Here is a 15,905-nt window from a genome sequence, read left to right on the forward strand (position 1 = left end):
GGAAGGAAGGAAGGAAGGAAGATGGAGAAGGTGGGAGGGAGAAAGGGAGGGAGGAAAGGAAGGAAGGAAGATGGAGAGAGAGAGAGAGGAAGAAAGGAAGGAAGGAAGGAAGGGGGGGAAGAAAGGGAGGGGAGGAAGGAAGATGGAGAGAAAGAGAGGAAGGAAGGAAGGAAGATGGAGAAGGTGGGAGAAAGAAAGGGAGGGGAGAGGAAGGGAAGGAAGGAAGGAAGGAAGGAAGGAAGGAAGGAAGGAAGGAAGGAAGGAAGGAAGGAAGGAAGGAAGGAAGGAAGATGGAGAGGAAGACAGGGAGGGAGGGATTTCACCGGGGGCAGCTGGCATCATCTCCTTCTGATTGGGATGCCAGTTGCTTTCCATCACTTGCCGTTAGCCACGCTGACTCAGAGTGAGGATCACCTTCTGCTGAGAAAACGTGGAATACGGTCAATTTCCATGTCTACCCAGGGTGGCCCTTCTGTCAGGTGAGGTTGGTCCTCCAATTTCACCTGGCAAATGGGCATCCTGGTGGCGCAGTGGTTAGAATGCAGCACTGCAGGCTCATTCTGTTGACTGCCCACATTCTGGAGTTCGATCCTGATCGGCTCAAGGTCGAACTCAGCCTTCCATCCTTCCAAGGGGGGTCAAATGAGGACCCAGATTGTTGGGGGAAAGAGGCTGACTCTGTAAACCACTTAGAGAGGGCTGCAAAGCACCGTGAAGCGGTATATAAGTCTAAGTGCTATTGCTCTTCCTTTTCCCCTTCCTTCCTTCCTTCCTTCCTCCCTCCCTCTCTCCCTCCCTCCCTCCCTTCCATGGTGCGCAGTAGTTAAAGGCCAAAATTGCAGGTTAACTCTGCCAACTGCTAGCAGTTCGATTCTCACCAATTCAAGCCTGAATGGACTCAGCCTTCCATCCTTCCGAGGTGGGTAAAATGAGGACCCACATTGTTGTTGGGGGCAAGAGGCTGACTCTGTAAAGTGCTTAGGGAGGGCTGGAAAGCTCTGTGAAGCGGTATATAAGTGCTATCGCTATCATGACTCAGAGGGAGGGATGGTGAGAGAGAGGGAGGAGTATCACTTGCAGAGAGCAAATCTGCAAACATCTGTCTTTCCCCTCCCCTCACCTGCCCACCCCCACCCTACGCCAGCCCCCTTTCTCCTCGGATGAGTCAGGCGCGGCACAGGCTACGGAAGGCAGGAACCCCCCCTGCACGATTTGTGCATTGTGATTCTCAGCCTCTGCCTGAATCCAATGACTGGCGATCCAATCAAACGGCATCTTTCCGTTTATTTGTTGTTACTCCACAGAGGAAATTGCCGGTTTCCTTTCCTCCAAGTGGTAAAGGTAAAAGGTTCCCCTCGCCGCTTATGTGCTAGTTTTGTGTAACAAAGTACACAAAACAATACGAGGTACCAAAAACCAGCTTTCACACTTTACACACAGACAACACAACACAACACAACTGACTCATGCACAATGTAAAAGCAGCTGCACTTCACCCAAAATGGCCCCTGCAACAAGCAGGAACCTCACGCAGCCACAAAAAGCGCAAAACCCAACTTTCACACTTTACACACACACACACAACACAACAGACACACACACATACACAAAATGCCACATACAGCTTTGTGAGATTTTATGTGTTTGTGTAGTTAGAGTGAAACATTACAGAAACACACCAAATCTCGGAAAACTACACAAATATTTTATTTTATTATTTTATTGTATTTATATTTTTAGATAAAAGCAGCTAAATTTAAAACTTCCTTAACTTTAAAAAAAATAAAACTCCTTAAAAAACCCCAATTAACTATTTTTTAAAGCTCCCCCTGCCCAAAAAACCCCCCCCAGTTACTTACCCAATTCAAGGGATAAGGTAAGCAGATTGAGTTGCTCACCGATGAGATGGATTGCAGGCAGGCAGATTGAGTTGCTAGCTGATGCAATTGATTGCAGCAGCCGAAGCAAGGTGAGCCCGAAAGAAATAGCAAGCTGCCAAGTAGGCAAGTAGGGACCGGGTGATTGGGTGAGCATGGGCAGGGGGGGGGAGGGATTTTTGCTACCGCTTCTCTGAACTACCCGCCGCCGTTGCTACCGGATCTCCCGATCCAGTCCGAACCAGGAGCATTTCACCCCTGATCATGACGTCCGCACAGGTGGACGGGGCATCCTGCAGTCGGACCAGCCAGTTCGTTAGAACCGGATAAAACCAGCTGAATACCACCACTGATTTCTGCCTTGTCTAATATTCTGTAGAATATTTTGTTCTGGGGTGAGGGGAGCCTTCCCACACTACCACAGAGGTTCATTCAACCCCAAACCATAATTATTTACTTCGCATTTATCCCCCTTTTCTTGCAAGGATTCAGAACAGCTGTCTAACTCCACCTCTCTCCATCTTTCTCTTCATCTCTCTCTCTCCCCCCCCCTCTCTCTCCAATCCTGCAAAGTAGGTTAGTCTGGGGGCCCAGAAACCGAGATGCGCCATTGAAGGTGGTTTCTTAATCAAGCTTTTGAATTGAGCTATTGAAGCACAGCAGGTGGTCTGAAACGCATCTGGTCACAAACCTTTAACACAATTTTGTGTAGATTCATTTTACTTCTTTCTCTCCTTTTTGATTAGCTGTGTTGTTGTTGTTGTTGTTGTTGTTTTTTCCCCGGGACTTGGGTATGCTGGCTCATTCTGTACTTTCAATTTCTGCCTTTTCTACTCATTCCTTTCCCCCGGGGGGAAGCAACCGGTGTGATCTTTTCTCGTTTGGCAAAGCATCTGCTTGCGTATGTTGATCAACCTTTTCTGGAGAATCTGTGGGCTTTTTTTTTTTTTTACGGATTTGGGGGAGTTCACAAAAGGACCCATTCATCGGTTTTTCCTCCTTGCAACAGGTGCACGAGAGGTTGTTTAGGACAGGATGCAGGAAATGACTGATCTAATGGAACGTGTGAAGATGAAGTCTGTTTTTAATTCTGCTGGATCTTGATCAGATACGTGATGTTCCAAGATCCACCTAGTTCAAATCTAAATCAGCAGGAGATTGCTATGGTCCAACTTTTGGATGATTTCTGTTCCTTTTCCTTCCTTCCTTCCTTCCTTCCTTCCTTCCTTCCTTCCTTCCTTCCTTCCTTCCTTCCTTCCTCCCTCCTTTCCAGATGTGTAATGTGGTTCTAGAAGTATAATTTCCAAAGGAGAGGAGAGGGGAGAGAAGTGAGGAGAGGAGAGGGGAGTAGGAAGGGAGGAGAGGATAGAGGGAAGGGGAAGGGGAAGAGAGAAGAGGGGGAAGGGAGGAGAGAAGGAAGGGAAGAGAGGATAGAGGGGAGGGGAGGGGAAGAGAGGAGAGAGGGAAGGGAGGAAAGGAGAGAAGGGAGGAGAGAGAAGAGAAGCGATGATCTGAGAGGGGAGGGAAGAGGAGAGGGGAGAAGGAAGGGAGGAGAGGATAGAGGGAAGGGGAAGGGGAAGAGAGAAGAGGGGGAAGGGAGGAGAGAAGGAAGGGAAGAGAGGATAGAGGGAAGGGGAAGGGGAAAAGGGGAGAGGGGGAAAGGAGGAAAGGAGGAAAGGGAGGAGAGAGAAGGGAAGCGATGATATGATATGAGAGGGGAGGGAAGAGGAGAGGGGAGGGGAGAAGGAAGGGAGGAGAGGATAGAGGGAAGAGGGGAGAAGAGAGGGGGAAAGGAGGAAAGGAGAGAAGGGATGAGAGGAGAAGAGAGAGGGAAGGGAAAAAAGAACGGAGGAGAGGAGAGAAGGGAGGAGAGGAGAGGAGAAAGGGAAGAGGGGAGACGACCCAGCAATAAAACCCAGTTAATCGAAGCCATCGTTCAATCTTGGTTTCACATGATAACAGCTGCAGAACTCAAAGACTTGGTTCACTCCATGGGAAGACGTTGTAAGGCCATCATTCATGCTAAAGGTTACCCAACTCAGTGTTAGTTAACACTGGGGGTAACATGGGGGTAATTTCTGTATATCTCGTTTTTCCTAGGGTGATAATTTTTGCATATCTCTTTTTTTTTACGTCTTTCACTTTTCTTCTTTAGACTGTAACTGCTATTCTAATAGCAAATCCTTCCTAAAAGTTCATGCATTACATTCTCGATTCAATTAACTTTCCATTGATATATAATTTTACGTTACTACTCCCCCCCCCAAAAAAAGTGGCATCATTAGCTAGTTTTAGGAAATACACTTTCCCCAAAAGGTTCCCACAATTTTGGCCACTCCTGTAGCAAAACTGTGAAGTTTCCATTCTCGTAAGTCCAAGTGTCACTGAAGAAAAGAGAGAGGAGGGTGGTGGGGACGAGAAAGCAGCCAGCCTAGCATGAGTTCGGTGGGGGGGAGCAGTGAGAAAAATCAATACCGTTTCTTCGTCTTTGATTCAAACATGAACAGAGCCAAGGAGAAGACGGAGGTTCACTAATTGGCTCTTCCCTTTTTCCTGCAGGAGAGAGAACAAACTACGGATCCAAAATGGCTGGCTGTGCCACTTGGCACCAGAGATCATCCACCAGCTGTCACCTAAAACAGAAGAAGACAAGCTACCTTTCTCCAAGCATTCGGACGTCTTTGCTTTTGGGTAAATGTCATTACTGGGTGGGGGAGGGGACGGCAATGAATAGAATAGAATAGAATAGAATAGAATAGAATAGAATAGAATAGAATAGAATAGAATAGAATAGAATAGAATAGAATAGAATTTTTTATTGGCCAAGTGTGATTGGACACACAAGGAATTTGTCTTTGGTGCATATGCTCTCAGCATACATAAAAGAAAAGATACGTTCATCAAGAATCATAAGGTACAACACTTAATGATAGTCATAGGGTACAAATAAGCGATCAGGAAACAATATCAATATAAATCGTAAGGATACAAGCAGCAAATTTACAGTCATACAGTCATAAGTGGAAGGAAATGGGTGATGGGAACAATGAGAACATTAATAGTAGTGCAGACTTAGTCAATAGTTTGACAGTGTTGAGGGAATTATTTGTTTAGCAGAGTGATGGCGTTCGGGGAAAAACCTGATTTTGTGTCTAGTTGTTCTGGTGTGCAGTGCTCTGTAGCGTCCTTTTGAGGGTAGCAGATGAAACAGTTTATGTCCAGGATGCGAAGGGTCTATAGATATTTTCACAGCCCTCTTTTTGACTCGTGTAGTATACAGGTCCTCAATGAATGATTGAATGAGTTCGAAAGTCATCTTGGAAGAAACTTCTCTTACCCGATCAGTGTTTCATCTCATCGGTGGATTATGAACATAATGCTCTGCCCCTTTGATGAAAGTTTCTTCCTTAATCAACGTACTTTTTCAGAGGCAAAACAATTGCGGTCAGCTGAAAGATACGCCCTAGCCTTACTTCTTAATCAAGTGCTATTCAACATGTATTGAACAAACGATGCCAAGCTGGGCAAAGTCAAATTCCAAAATAGGCAATAATGAGTTTTGATAGGATTAATCATTAGTTGGGATGAAGATAATGTCTTGGCACCGAGGTTGAAACAGAGGGTTGTGAGCTCCATGGCCCCTTAAAATACCATATTGGGGGAAATTACTAGTCCTGGAGGAGGCAGTTCTGTTGTCGAAATACAACATGGAGTGATAAGACCCATTCCTCAGGAAAAAGACATATGAGCATCATAGAAAAATTGAACTGGAAGAGACCTTGGAGGTTGTCTCCTTCCTAATCAGTTTCAATAAACAAGCACAGGTAATCCTCGACTTACAACAGCTGATTTCATGATTGTTCAAAATGGTGCGGTGGCCTAGAGGTGGAGCTCTCGCCTCACAATCTGGAGGCGGTGAGTTCAATCCTAGGTAGAGGCAGATATTTCTCTCTCCTGGGCACAAACAAGAATATATCCGCCGAACAAAACTCCGCCCTGGCAACAGGAAGGGCATCTGGCCAGTAAACACTCAGCTCCATTCGGTTGCCCAGACGCCACCCCACAAGGGATTATGGGGTCATTAAAAGAAGAAGATGATTTATAATACATGTGGGGCTAAATTGTGGTCGTAAATTAAGGACTATCTTTAGCTCTGGGAAAGAACATGGTGCTATCAACCTAATTGGTCAGTGATATATAAAGTCTATTGTTTATTTCAGTTGCATTTTTGGTGGTTTTAGATGGTTGTTGTTTTTTCTGCATGCGCTGCTCTGAGCCCTTGGACATAGACGGGCAGAGAATTGTGGGTAATAAAATCAATATTTGGAATTCTCTGCAGGACGAGAATTCTGCCATGCAAAAGAGAAAAATGGTTAGGAGCATTGTGGAAAACTAAACGTCAGTTCGTGAAAGTTTGGTTTCCTACTGTGTTCTAGTTTCATTCTATTTGGTTGCTGTTTTTTTTTGTTGTTGTTGTTTTGCTTGCCCAATTAATTATCACACTTCATAGCAAAGAGAGGGGGAAGGATCCATTTTTATCATAATCTTTTAAAGGTTTCCCTGTTCTATGATGAAATCTTTCCCTTGGTCCAATAGGGGTGGGTTGTTGTTTTTTAATCTGACGGATTAATTTTCTTGGAAGCCACTGAGATGGGCACCTTCAAGAACAGAGCACTAAAGTGATTAATTTATACTGAGGTCTTATCTGGTAATGTGTTTTCATGGGGTTGGTGGGTGAAAACGGCAATTAAATCCAATGCACGCATTGGTGTGACTTTAAAAAGTAATTATTGGGGAAAGAGCGTTCTTATCAGACAGAACCCCTGGGCAATTTTTTTTTCATTTGAAATTTATATTTTGAGAAAATATCATCCATCTTTCTTTCTTTCTTTCTTTCTTTCTTTCTTTCTTTCTTTCTTTCTTTCTTTCTTTCTCTTTCATTCTCTCTCTCTCTCTCTCTCTCTCTCTCTCTCTCTCTCTCTATATATATATATATATATATATATATATATATATATATATATATATATATATATATATATATCGAAATCTCTCTCTCTCTCTCTAGTATTTACTCTTTCTTTCTATCTATCTATCTATCTATCTATCTATCTATCTATCGTATCTCTCTGTATCTCTCTCTCTGTCTCTAGCCTGATTCTCTCTTCTCTTCTCTTCTCTTCTCTTCTCTTCTCTTCTCTTCTCTTCCTTTCTTTTTTTTTTTGATCGATTTTAAAATATTATTTGGGCTTATTTGTTGGACCCGATAACTGCTGATATTTCTTTAATATTTTACCAATTCAATCACAATGCCAGATAAAATAACAGCAGTTAGCATATAAATAGATTCAAGTTCCCTCTTGACAGAACACACAAACAGACAACTAGAAAATGAACAGCAACCCCATCGGCACTCATACTTTTCGTAGTGTCCAGCGCTAGTTAAATATTAATCCAGCCATCTAAGATAATTAAGAAGAAAATAATTGCCTGTTACATATAGCGCTTAAGGGATTTCAGCTGGGGATGCAGTTGTAAAAACTATATTCCAATGTTCAAACTATGAACAAAGTCCCAATGGAAGTATTCAGTGATAAATGCTGCAGTCCACCACACCTTCAAAAGGGCTTAAGTCTTAAATTCCCACTTGGCCAAGCCTCCCTCACTATCTTTCCTAAGCAAAACCCAGTTTTGGAAAAGGGGAAGAAAAAGAAAAATCAGGAACAGGAAAATGTTTCTGGATCCTGAAATAGCCTTGCTTTTTCTCCACGACTGGAAATGATGTCATGCGCTTTGAGCCTCCTCCTCAGGAGTCCTGAGAATGGTGGTTTCCTCTGCTCCTAAATTCAATTCAGAAGTTGCAGGGGGGGAAGAAAACAACACCCAAGGCCCTGAGGAGGAAATGACAAATATATTGCTTCCACTCACTACCTCCTAAACAGAATGAAGTGGCAGCCAAAAATGTCAAAGAACACTTTTCCTGATAGGAAGTAACCCCAACTTTCCTCTGAAAGGGAAATAGGCAGAGAAAAGGGTGTGTATTTTGGCCAGGCTCACGTTGATAAAGGAGAATGTCTGTAGCTCAGGGTTGAAATCAGGGGTCCTGGCTGCTTTCTGAACTTACCAACAAATTAAAGGTACAGTTGTGGATTCACTGCTTTCAGGACTCAGAGCAGACGTTGCAATGCAACATCTGGAAATGAGAGCTTTCCCATGCATATAACCCAAGATACGTTTCAGGTATGTAGGTATCCCACCAAAGGTGGTCCCTATTTTTCTACTTGCATTTGTTACGTGCTTTCGAAACTGCTAGGTTGGCAGAAGCTGGGACAAGTCACGGGAGCTCATCCCGTTACACAGCAGCACTGGGGATTCGAACCGCCGAGCTGCTGACCTTTCGATCGACAAGCTCAACGTCCTAGCCCCTGAGCCAGCGCGTCCCTATCTCAGGGACCACTAAATTCATAATTTTAAATCCCGTGGACCAGTAATATGGATTTTTTTTTTTTTTAAAAAAGATAAATAGTATTTAGTGCAATATAAAAAATGAAAATAATTTTTCTGTGGAACACCAACATTTTCTCGCAGACCAGCGGTTGGTGACCACTGTTTTAGAGAGATGTTGAGGTCACTTGGAGGTTTGTCTTTGTCCTCAGGGTCACCTGAGGTGACCTGAACAACTTGCCTGCAGAAGTTGTAAATGCTCCAACACTGGAAATTTTAAAGAAAATGTTGGATAGCCATTTGTCTGAAATGGTATAGGGTTTCCTGCCTGGGCAGGGGGTTGGGCTAGAAGACCTCCAAGGTCCCTTCCAACTCTGATATTATTATTATTATTATTATTATTATTATTATTATTATTATTATTATTATTATTATTATTATTATTATTATTATTATTACCTGAGTGATGCAAATGGGCGTGGAGCCTTCTCAGAACCGTGACTAAAAGGACTGCATTGTAGATTGGAGAGAGATGAGGTTGTATTCCTCCCCCTCTGTTGAATAAGGGCTGTTTAATTTGGACGTAGATGGTCTCTTTCATTTCCATGTGACCCAAATTGCTCTCCATTAGAAAGGGCCTTTGGCAAGAAGAGTCACTCACTTAATGGACAGAGGGGTTGTGAAGATTACAAGAAATAGTGCATGTGTTGGCCTTCAAATCCATGCATGCATACATATATACAGGGTTGGGCTGCTGGGGTTCGCAGGGGTTCGAGAGAACCTCTAGCTAAGATTCTGTGCAGTTTGGAGAACCCCCAAATCCCACTTCTGGCTGGCCCCGCCCACCCCACCCCTCCCAGGAGTCCTCATGCAGCCTGTTTTGGATGCAGGGCGCACACGGAGGCTCAGGGAGGGCAAAAAATGGGCCTAGCAGAAGTTCCAGAGGGCCTCCAGAGCCTGGGGGGGGCATTTTCACCCTCCCGGAGGCTCGAGAAAAGCCTCCAGAGCCCGGGGAGGGCAAAAATCCCCCCCCGCCATGGTGCAGGGGCCCAACGAGGCCACGCCCACCATGGCCACGCCCACCCAGCAACCAGACAGAGAATCCCTTGCTAAAATTTTTGAAGCCTATCCCTGCATACATACATACATACATACATACATTTTATTATTTATTTATTTGTTTGTTTGTTTATTTATTTATTTATTATATTTGTATACCGCCCTTCTCCCGAAGGACTCAGGGAGACATGCATACATACATAATTTTGTTTCGAGAAAAAGTCACCCATCAGCAGAGTCCAGTTGGACTCCGACTCCCATAAATGTTGGCTACCCACGGCCTAGTGACCATTGGTCCCTGGGGTTTACATTCCCAGCAGGTTTTAAGAGTGTCAGGCCGGGAAGGAGCATAAGAATAGTTCAGTGGTTCGAATCCCTGGTACAGGTCTCCTGCAGGGGGGCAGGGGGTTGGACTAGATGACCTCCAAGAGTCCCTTTACGGATTCATTCAGGCCAACTGGAAAAGAAAAAGCAAAGAAATAAACAGAGCGTTGAATCTAAGGTAACTTCTCCCAAAACTCAATACAGGAGCTGGCTGTTTCACCCACCATGCATGCAAAAAAACATATTGGAGGTGTCATATGACGGGGGGGGGGAGAGAAAAAAATTAATTTCACTGGCAGAAGCAGCTATTTAATTGAGGCATTTTTATCGCACGCACTCATTATCCCCCCTCCCCAAATTTAAAAAAAGAAATAGCGCAAGGGATTCACATCATTTCCGCACAGAATTACCTCTTGGGAAGGAATTTTTCAATCTTTGAAATGACCTTCAGCTGGCGCTTAGGTTGATCTGCATGATTTCCCTTGCAATCTCAGAGGCTGTCGGCTATAATTAATAAATAAAATACAGGATGCGATTCGAAGCGGGTCCTACTGAATTCAAAGTCGGATGAGATGCGAGTTGCTCTTCTCTGTTGTTTTTTTCCTGGGGAATCCTGATGAATGAAAGGCATGTGCTTCAGGGTTATCATCACTCAGGAGGTTATTTGCACCTTTCATCATCATTTCAGGAAAAGCCGCAGCAGTTAAAAATTATATTAAGATCCCATCATGGGTAGACAGGATGTGTAAAGATGATCTGGCTCATGATGGCTTTTAGAATAAGATGCATGTCCCCAACTTTTCACTCAGACAGAAATTTGCAAGGGATTTGGTGAATCTATATCATGGAGAAAGCAAAATAAAGCAACTTTTTAATATAAAAAATGTTTTGATAATGTGAATCAACAAAAGTGAATAATACACAATAGCTTGCGGACCTCCATAGCTGGGTTTGTCCAGCAACGTAAGAGAAAAAACCTACCAAAAGGCATTTTTCTGATCATCTATTGTGGTAAGCCATGGTTTGTTTGACTTAAACAGTTGGGAATATATCCTAGTTTATGGACCACAAAAGCGGAATCCAACACAATACGCTTGGCACACTACATAAAAATAGCCAACGTGAAATGCTGTGTTTGCTCAAACTTAAGCAATTTTTATAGCCCATTTATTTTATTTATTTTGTCACAACAATATATATAAGTGTCATACAAAAAAATTATATAGTATATAAACATATATATGAGTAAATATTAGGAGGTATAAGCATATATATATATATATATATATAGGAAGAAGAAAAGAAAAACAATAGGACAGGAACAGTAGGCACGTTTGTGCGCTTATGGTCCTCTTAGGAATGGGGTGAAGTCAATAGTAGAAAGTTTTTCGTTAAAGCTTTTAGGATTATGGGAAGAAACCACAGAGTCAGGTAAAGTGTTCCAAGCACTGATGATTCTGTTACAGAAGTCATATTTTCTGCAATCTAGATTAAAGCGGTTGACATTAAGTTTAAATCTATTGGTTGCTCTTGTATTATTGCAATTAAAGCTGAAGTTTTTAATTTAAAATTTAATTTAAATTTTTAATTTAATTTAATTTAATGCGTGATGTCCTTTTACATTTATATACAAATCAGAGTTAATTGATGCCTTTAGTGTGTTTCTTTGATTGACTTTAGAATGACTGCCCATTTCTAAAGGTTTATAATAAGAAGGCCTAAAGGATGGGCTTTGAGATCAGATCATCCTGGAGAATATCTATGTATATGGTTTTCGAGTCAAAGCTGGCTTGAAGGCCATCTTCGTCATTAATAAATGCTAGTTCGTTTGGCGTTTTGAAGAAACTGCCACGGGCACTCTCGCAAAATGGCTGCCACAGTGGCCACAGCCAAACACAACATGGTCCACTTCTCCAGACAAGCCATCGAGCAGGCCCTTCCTTATCCCTTTAGGCACGCCAGGATGTCCTCTGCTATCTTCTAACCATCTTGCTTTGATGGCAAGAGGGTATATTTCTAGACAGTGGTGAAATCTGAACCAATTTGCTAGCTGCACACGCGCACTACGCACCAAAAGGAGGCTTGGGAAGCTAAGTAGAACAGTGAGGGCGGGATCAGCTGTGCCGTGCAATTTGGCTTCAGTAGAAAGCAGGATATCTAGCAAAGCTAAACCGTGTGGCACAGCTGATCATTGGACATACTGGTTTGGAGGAACCGATAGCTTTTTTTAACTACTAGTTCGACCGAACTAGTAGCTAACTACCAGTTCAACTGAACTGGTTGCTTTTTTTTACTACCAGTTCACCTGAACCAGTAGTTTTTGCCACTACCGGTTCGCCCAAACCGGAGTGAACTGGTAGCATTTCACCCCTGCTTCTAGAGCCCCGACACTAGTTAACTTATTCTCCTACTTTGTCTCCACAGAACCGTCTGGTATGAACTGTACGCCCGGGAATGGCCGTTCAAGACCCAACCAGCTGAGGCAATAATTTGGCAAGTGGGCCGAGGGATGAAGCCGAACCTCAGCCAGATCGGCATGGGAAAGGAGATTTCAGTAGGTGACTTTCGGGTGAAGCGGTGGTAGGGAGTGGAGAAGAAAACCAGACCAGCAAGGGACCCTTGGTGCTCCCTGAGCTTGGTTGTTGCTGTTGTTTGTTTTTGCAGATGTTTCATTACACAACTAGGTAACATCAGCAGTTCTGGAAGAAAGGGAGGTTTACAAGGAGGAGGAGGAAGAGGATGGTAGGGTCCTTAGTGCTCTTTGAGCTTGATTATTTTCTTGCAGATTTTTTATTACCAAACTAGGTAACATCATCAGTGCTGGAAGGGAGTGGGGCTTGTGGAATGGAGGAGGAGAGAAGGGGCGGGAGGAGAAAGAGGAAGAGGAGGAAGGGATGTGGAGGCGAAGAAGGGAAGGAGGAGGAGGAGGGGGAAGGAGGAGGACTGTGGGGTCCTTGATGCTCTCTGAGGTTGGTTGTTTTCTTGAAGACGTTTTATTACCAAACTAGGTAACACCATCAGTGTTAGAAGGGAGTGGGTTTGTAGAGAGGAGGAGGAGGAGGAGGAGGAGGAAGAGGAGGAGGAGGAGGAGGAGGAGGAGGAAGAGAAGAGAGAACATTTGAACATTTGCAGTTGCCATCAATTCAGACGGGTTTGGCTGCCCACATAGGGTATAGTTTCTGGGCTTTCTTTCTTTCTTTCTTTCTTTCTTTCTTTCTTTCTTTCTTTCTTTCTTTCTTTCGTTTTCTCTCTCTCTCTCTCTCTTCTTTCTTTCTTTTCTTTCCCTCTATTTCTTTCTCTCTGTATTTCACTGTTTTTCTATCTCTCCATTTCTCTGTTTTGTCTTCCTCTCTTTCTTTCTTCCTCTCTTTCTTTTTCTTTGTCTCTCTCTTTTTCCTTCCTTCCTTTCTTCCTTCCTTCCTTCCTTCCTTCCTTCTCTTCTTCCTTCTCTCTTTCTCCTTTCTTTTTTCTATCTCTCCTCTTTGTTTTGACTCTCTTTCTCTGTCTTTCTTATTCTCTTTCTTTCTTTGTCTCTCCTTTTCCTTCCTTCCTTCCTTCTCTCTTCTCTCTCCTTTCTTTTTCTATCTCTCCATTTCTCTTGTTTTGTCTCTCTCTCTCTTCTCTCTTTCTTTCTTCTTCTCTTTCTTTCTTTCTTCTCTTCTCTTCCTTCCTTCCTTCCTTCCTTCTCTTCCTCTCTTCTTCCTTCTCTCTTCTCCTTTCTTTTTCTATCTCCTCTTTGTTTTGACTCTCTTTCTGTCTTTCTTATTCTCTTTCTTTCTTTGTCTCTCCTTTTCCTTCCTTCCTTCCTTCTTTCTCTTCTCTCTCCTTTCTTTTTCTATCTCTCCATTTCTCTTTGTTTTGTCTCTCTCTCTCTCTCTGTTTTGTCTCTTATTCTCTTTCTTTCTTTCTTTGTCTCTCCTTTTCCTTCCTTCCTTCCTTCCTTCCTTCCTTCCTTCCTTCCTTCCTTCCTTCCTTTCCTTCCTTCTTTCCTTCCTTCCCCTTTCTCTCTCTTCTATGGTCTCTCACTCTTTCTCTCTTTTTCCCCCTCCTCGCATAGCCCTTTCCTTCTCTCCTCTTCCCTCTTTCTCTCTCTCTTCTCTTTTCCCTCCTGGCATAGTCCTTTCCTTCTCTTCTCTTCCCTCTTTCTCTCGCTCTTCTCTCTTCTCTCTTTCTCTTTTCCCTCCTGGCATAGCCCTTTTCTTCTCTTCTCTTCCCTCTTTCTCTCTCTCTTCTCTCTTCTCTTTTTCTTTTTGCCTCCTCGCATAGCCCTTTCCTTCTCTTCTTTCTCTTCCTCTTTCTTCTCTCTCTCTTCCTCCTGGCATAGCCCTTTCCTTCTCTTCTCTTCTCTCTTCTCTCTTCTCTCTCTCTTTTCCCTCCTCACATAGCCCTTTCCTTCTCTTCTTCTCTTCCTCTTTCTCTTCTCTCTTCTTTCTTCTCTCTCTCTTTTCCCTCCTGGCATAGTCCTTTCCTTCTCTTCTCTTCTCTTCTCTTCTTCCTCTTTCTCTTTTCCCTCCTGGCATAGCCCTTTCCTTCTCTTCTCTCTTCCCTCTTTCTCTCTTTCTTCTTCTCTCTCTCTCTCTTTTCCCTCCTCACATAGCCCTTTCCTTCTCTTCTCTTCTCTTCCTCTTTCTCTTCTCTCTTCTTTCTTCTCTCTCTCTTTCCTCCTCGCATAGTCCTTTCCTTCTCTTCTCTCTCTTCTCTTCTTCTCTTCTCTCTCTCTTTTCCCTCCTCACATAGCCCTTTTCTTCTCTTCTCTTCTCTTCCCTCTTTCTCTTTCTCTTCTCTCTCTCTCTTCCCTCCTCGCATAGCCCTTTCCTTCTCTTCTGTTCTCTTCCCTCTTTCTCTCTCTCTTCTCTCTTCCCTCTTTCTCTTTTCCCTCCTGGCATAGCCCTTTCCTTCTCTTCTCTTCGCAGGACATCCTTCTCTTCTGTTGGGCATATGAGCAGGAGGAGCGACCCACTTTCACCAAACTCATGGAGATGCTGGAGAAGCTGCCAAAGCGGAACCGCCGCCTGTCCCACCCCGGCCACTTCTGGAAGTCAGCAGAGTAAGGCAGAGGGCGCTCTCCTCTTCACGGCGCCATCTTTGTTGCCTCCCCTGGGCCCGGGCTGCTGTGATCGCAACCCCCGTTTCTCTAGTCATTGCAACCCAGCTGGTCCTTGGAAGGGTCAGAACAGGGTTTTTCAGTCGATTCTTAACCAAGTCGATTATTAACGTATAGATCAGGGGTCTCCAACCTTGGTCCCTTTAAGACTTCTGGACTTCAACTCCCAGAGCAAAGCTGGCTGAGGAACTCTGGGAGTTGAAGTCCACAAGTCTTAAAGGGACCAAGGTTGGAGACCCCTGGTATAGATAGTCCTCAGCTTACAGCAGTTCATTTAATGGCTCTTCAAAGTTACGACGACACTGAAAAAAAGTGACTCATGACCAGAGGTAGGCTTCAAAAATTTTAGCAAGGGGTTCTCTGCCCGGTTACTGGGTGGGCGTGGCCATGGTGGGAGTAGCCTAGTCGGCCTCCTGCACCGTGGTGGTGTGTGTGTGTGTTTTTGTCCTCCCCAGGGCTCTGGAGGCTTTCCTTGAGCCTCCAGGAGGGCGAAATCAGCCTCCCCAGGCTCTGGAGGCCCTCCGGAGGCCAGAAATGGCCTATTTCCGGCCTTCCTGAACTTCCGGTAAGCCCGTTTTTCGCCCTCCCCGAGCCTCTGTGCACGCCCTGCACTTTCCTAAATCCAAAACGGGCCGCGTGGGGACTCCTGGGAGAGGCGGTGTGGGGTGGGTGGGGCCAGCCAGGAGTGGGATTTGGGGGATTCTCCGAACTGCACCGAATCTTAGCTAGAATCTTCTCCTGAACCCCTGTGAACCCCCACAGCAGCCCACCCCTGCTTATGACCATTTTTCACACTTACGACCTTTGCAGCAGCCCAGTGGTCACGTGCTCAAAATTTGGACTCTTGGCAACTGGCATATCGATGATAGCTGCAGTGCCCCATGGGTCGTGCAATCCCCTTTTGCGACCTTCTGACAAGCCAAATCGACAGGGACGCCCGATTCCCTTAACAACTGTGTTAGTCACTGAACAACCGCCAATGATTCATTTAACAACTATGGCAAGAAAGGTCGTAAAATGGGGCCAAAATTCTCTTGGCAAACGTCTTGCTTAGCAACAGAAGTTTGGGGTTCGATCGCGGTCGTTAAGTCGTACTC

At 44.3% G+C, this 15,905-nt stretch overlaps 1 protein-coding gene across 1 annotated transcript in view; it reads left to right on the plus strand.

Moving 5' to 3' along the window:
* Positions 1-14,755, plus strand: part of KSR2 (kinase suppressor of ras 2) — a 186,297-nt gene extending 171,542 nt beyond the window's left edge. The window contains exons 17-19 of the mRNA XM_058158508.1: positions 4,437-4,568; positions 12,129-12,258; positions 14,618-14,755. Coding sequence (XP_058014491.1) covers positions 4,437-4,568; positions 12,129-12,258; positions 14,618-14,755 — 400 coding nt within the window. The remainder of the gene's footprint in view (positions 1-4,436; positions 4,569-12,128; positions 12,259-14,617) is intronic.
* Positions 14,756-15,905: the final 1,150 nt, after the last annotated feature.

This window comes from Ahaetulla prasina, chromosome 15, assembly GCF_028640845.1.
Source record: "Ahaetulla prasina isolate Xishuangbanna chromosome 15, ASM2864084v1, whole genome shotgun sequence".
Classification (NCBI taxonomy): domain Eukaryota; kingdom Metazoa; phylum Chordata; class Lepidosauria; order Squamata; family Colubridae; genus Ahaetulla; species Ahaetulla prasina.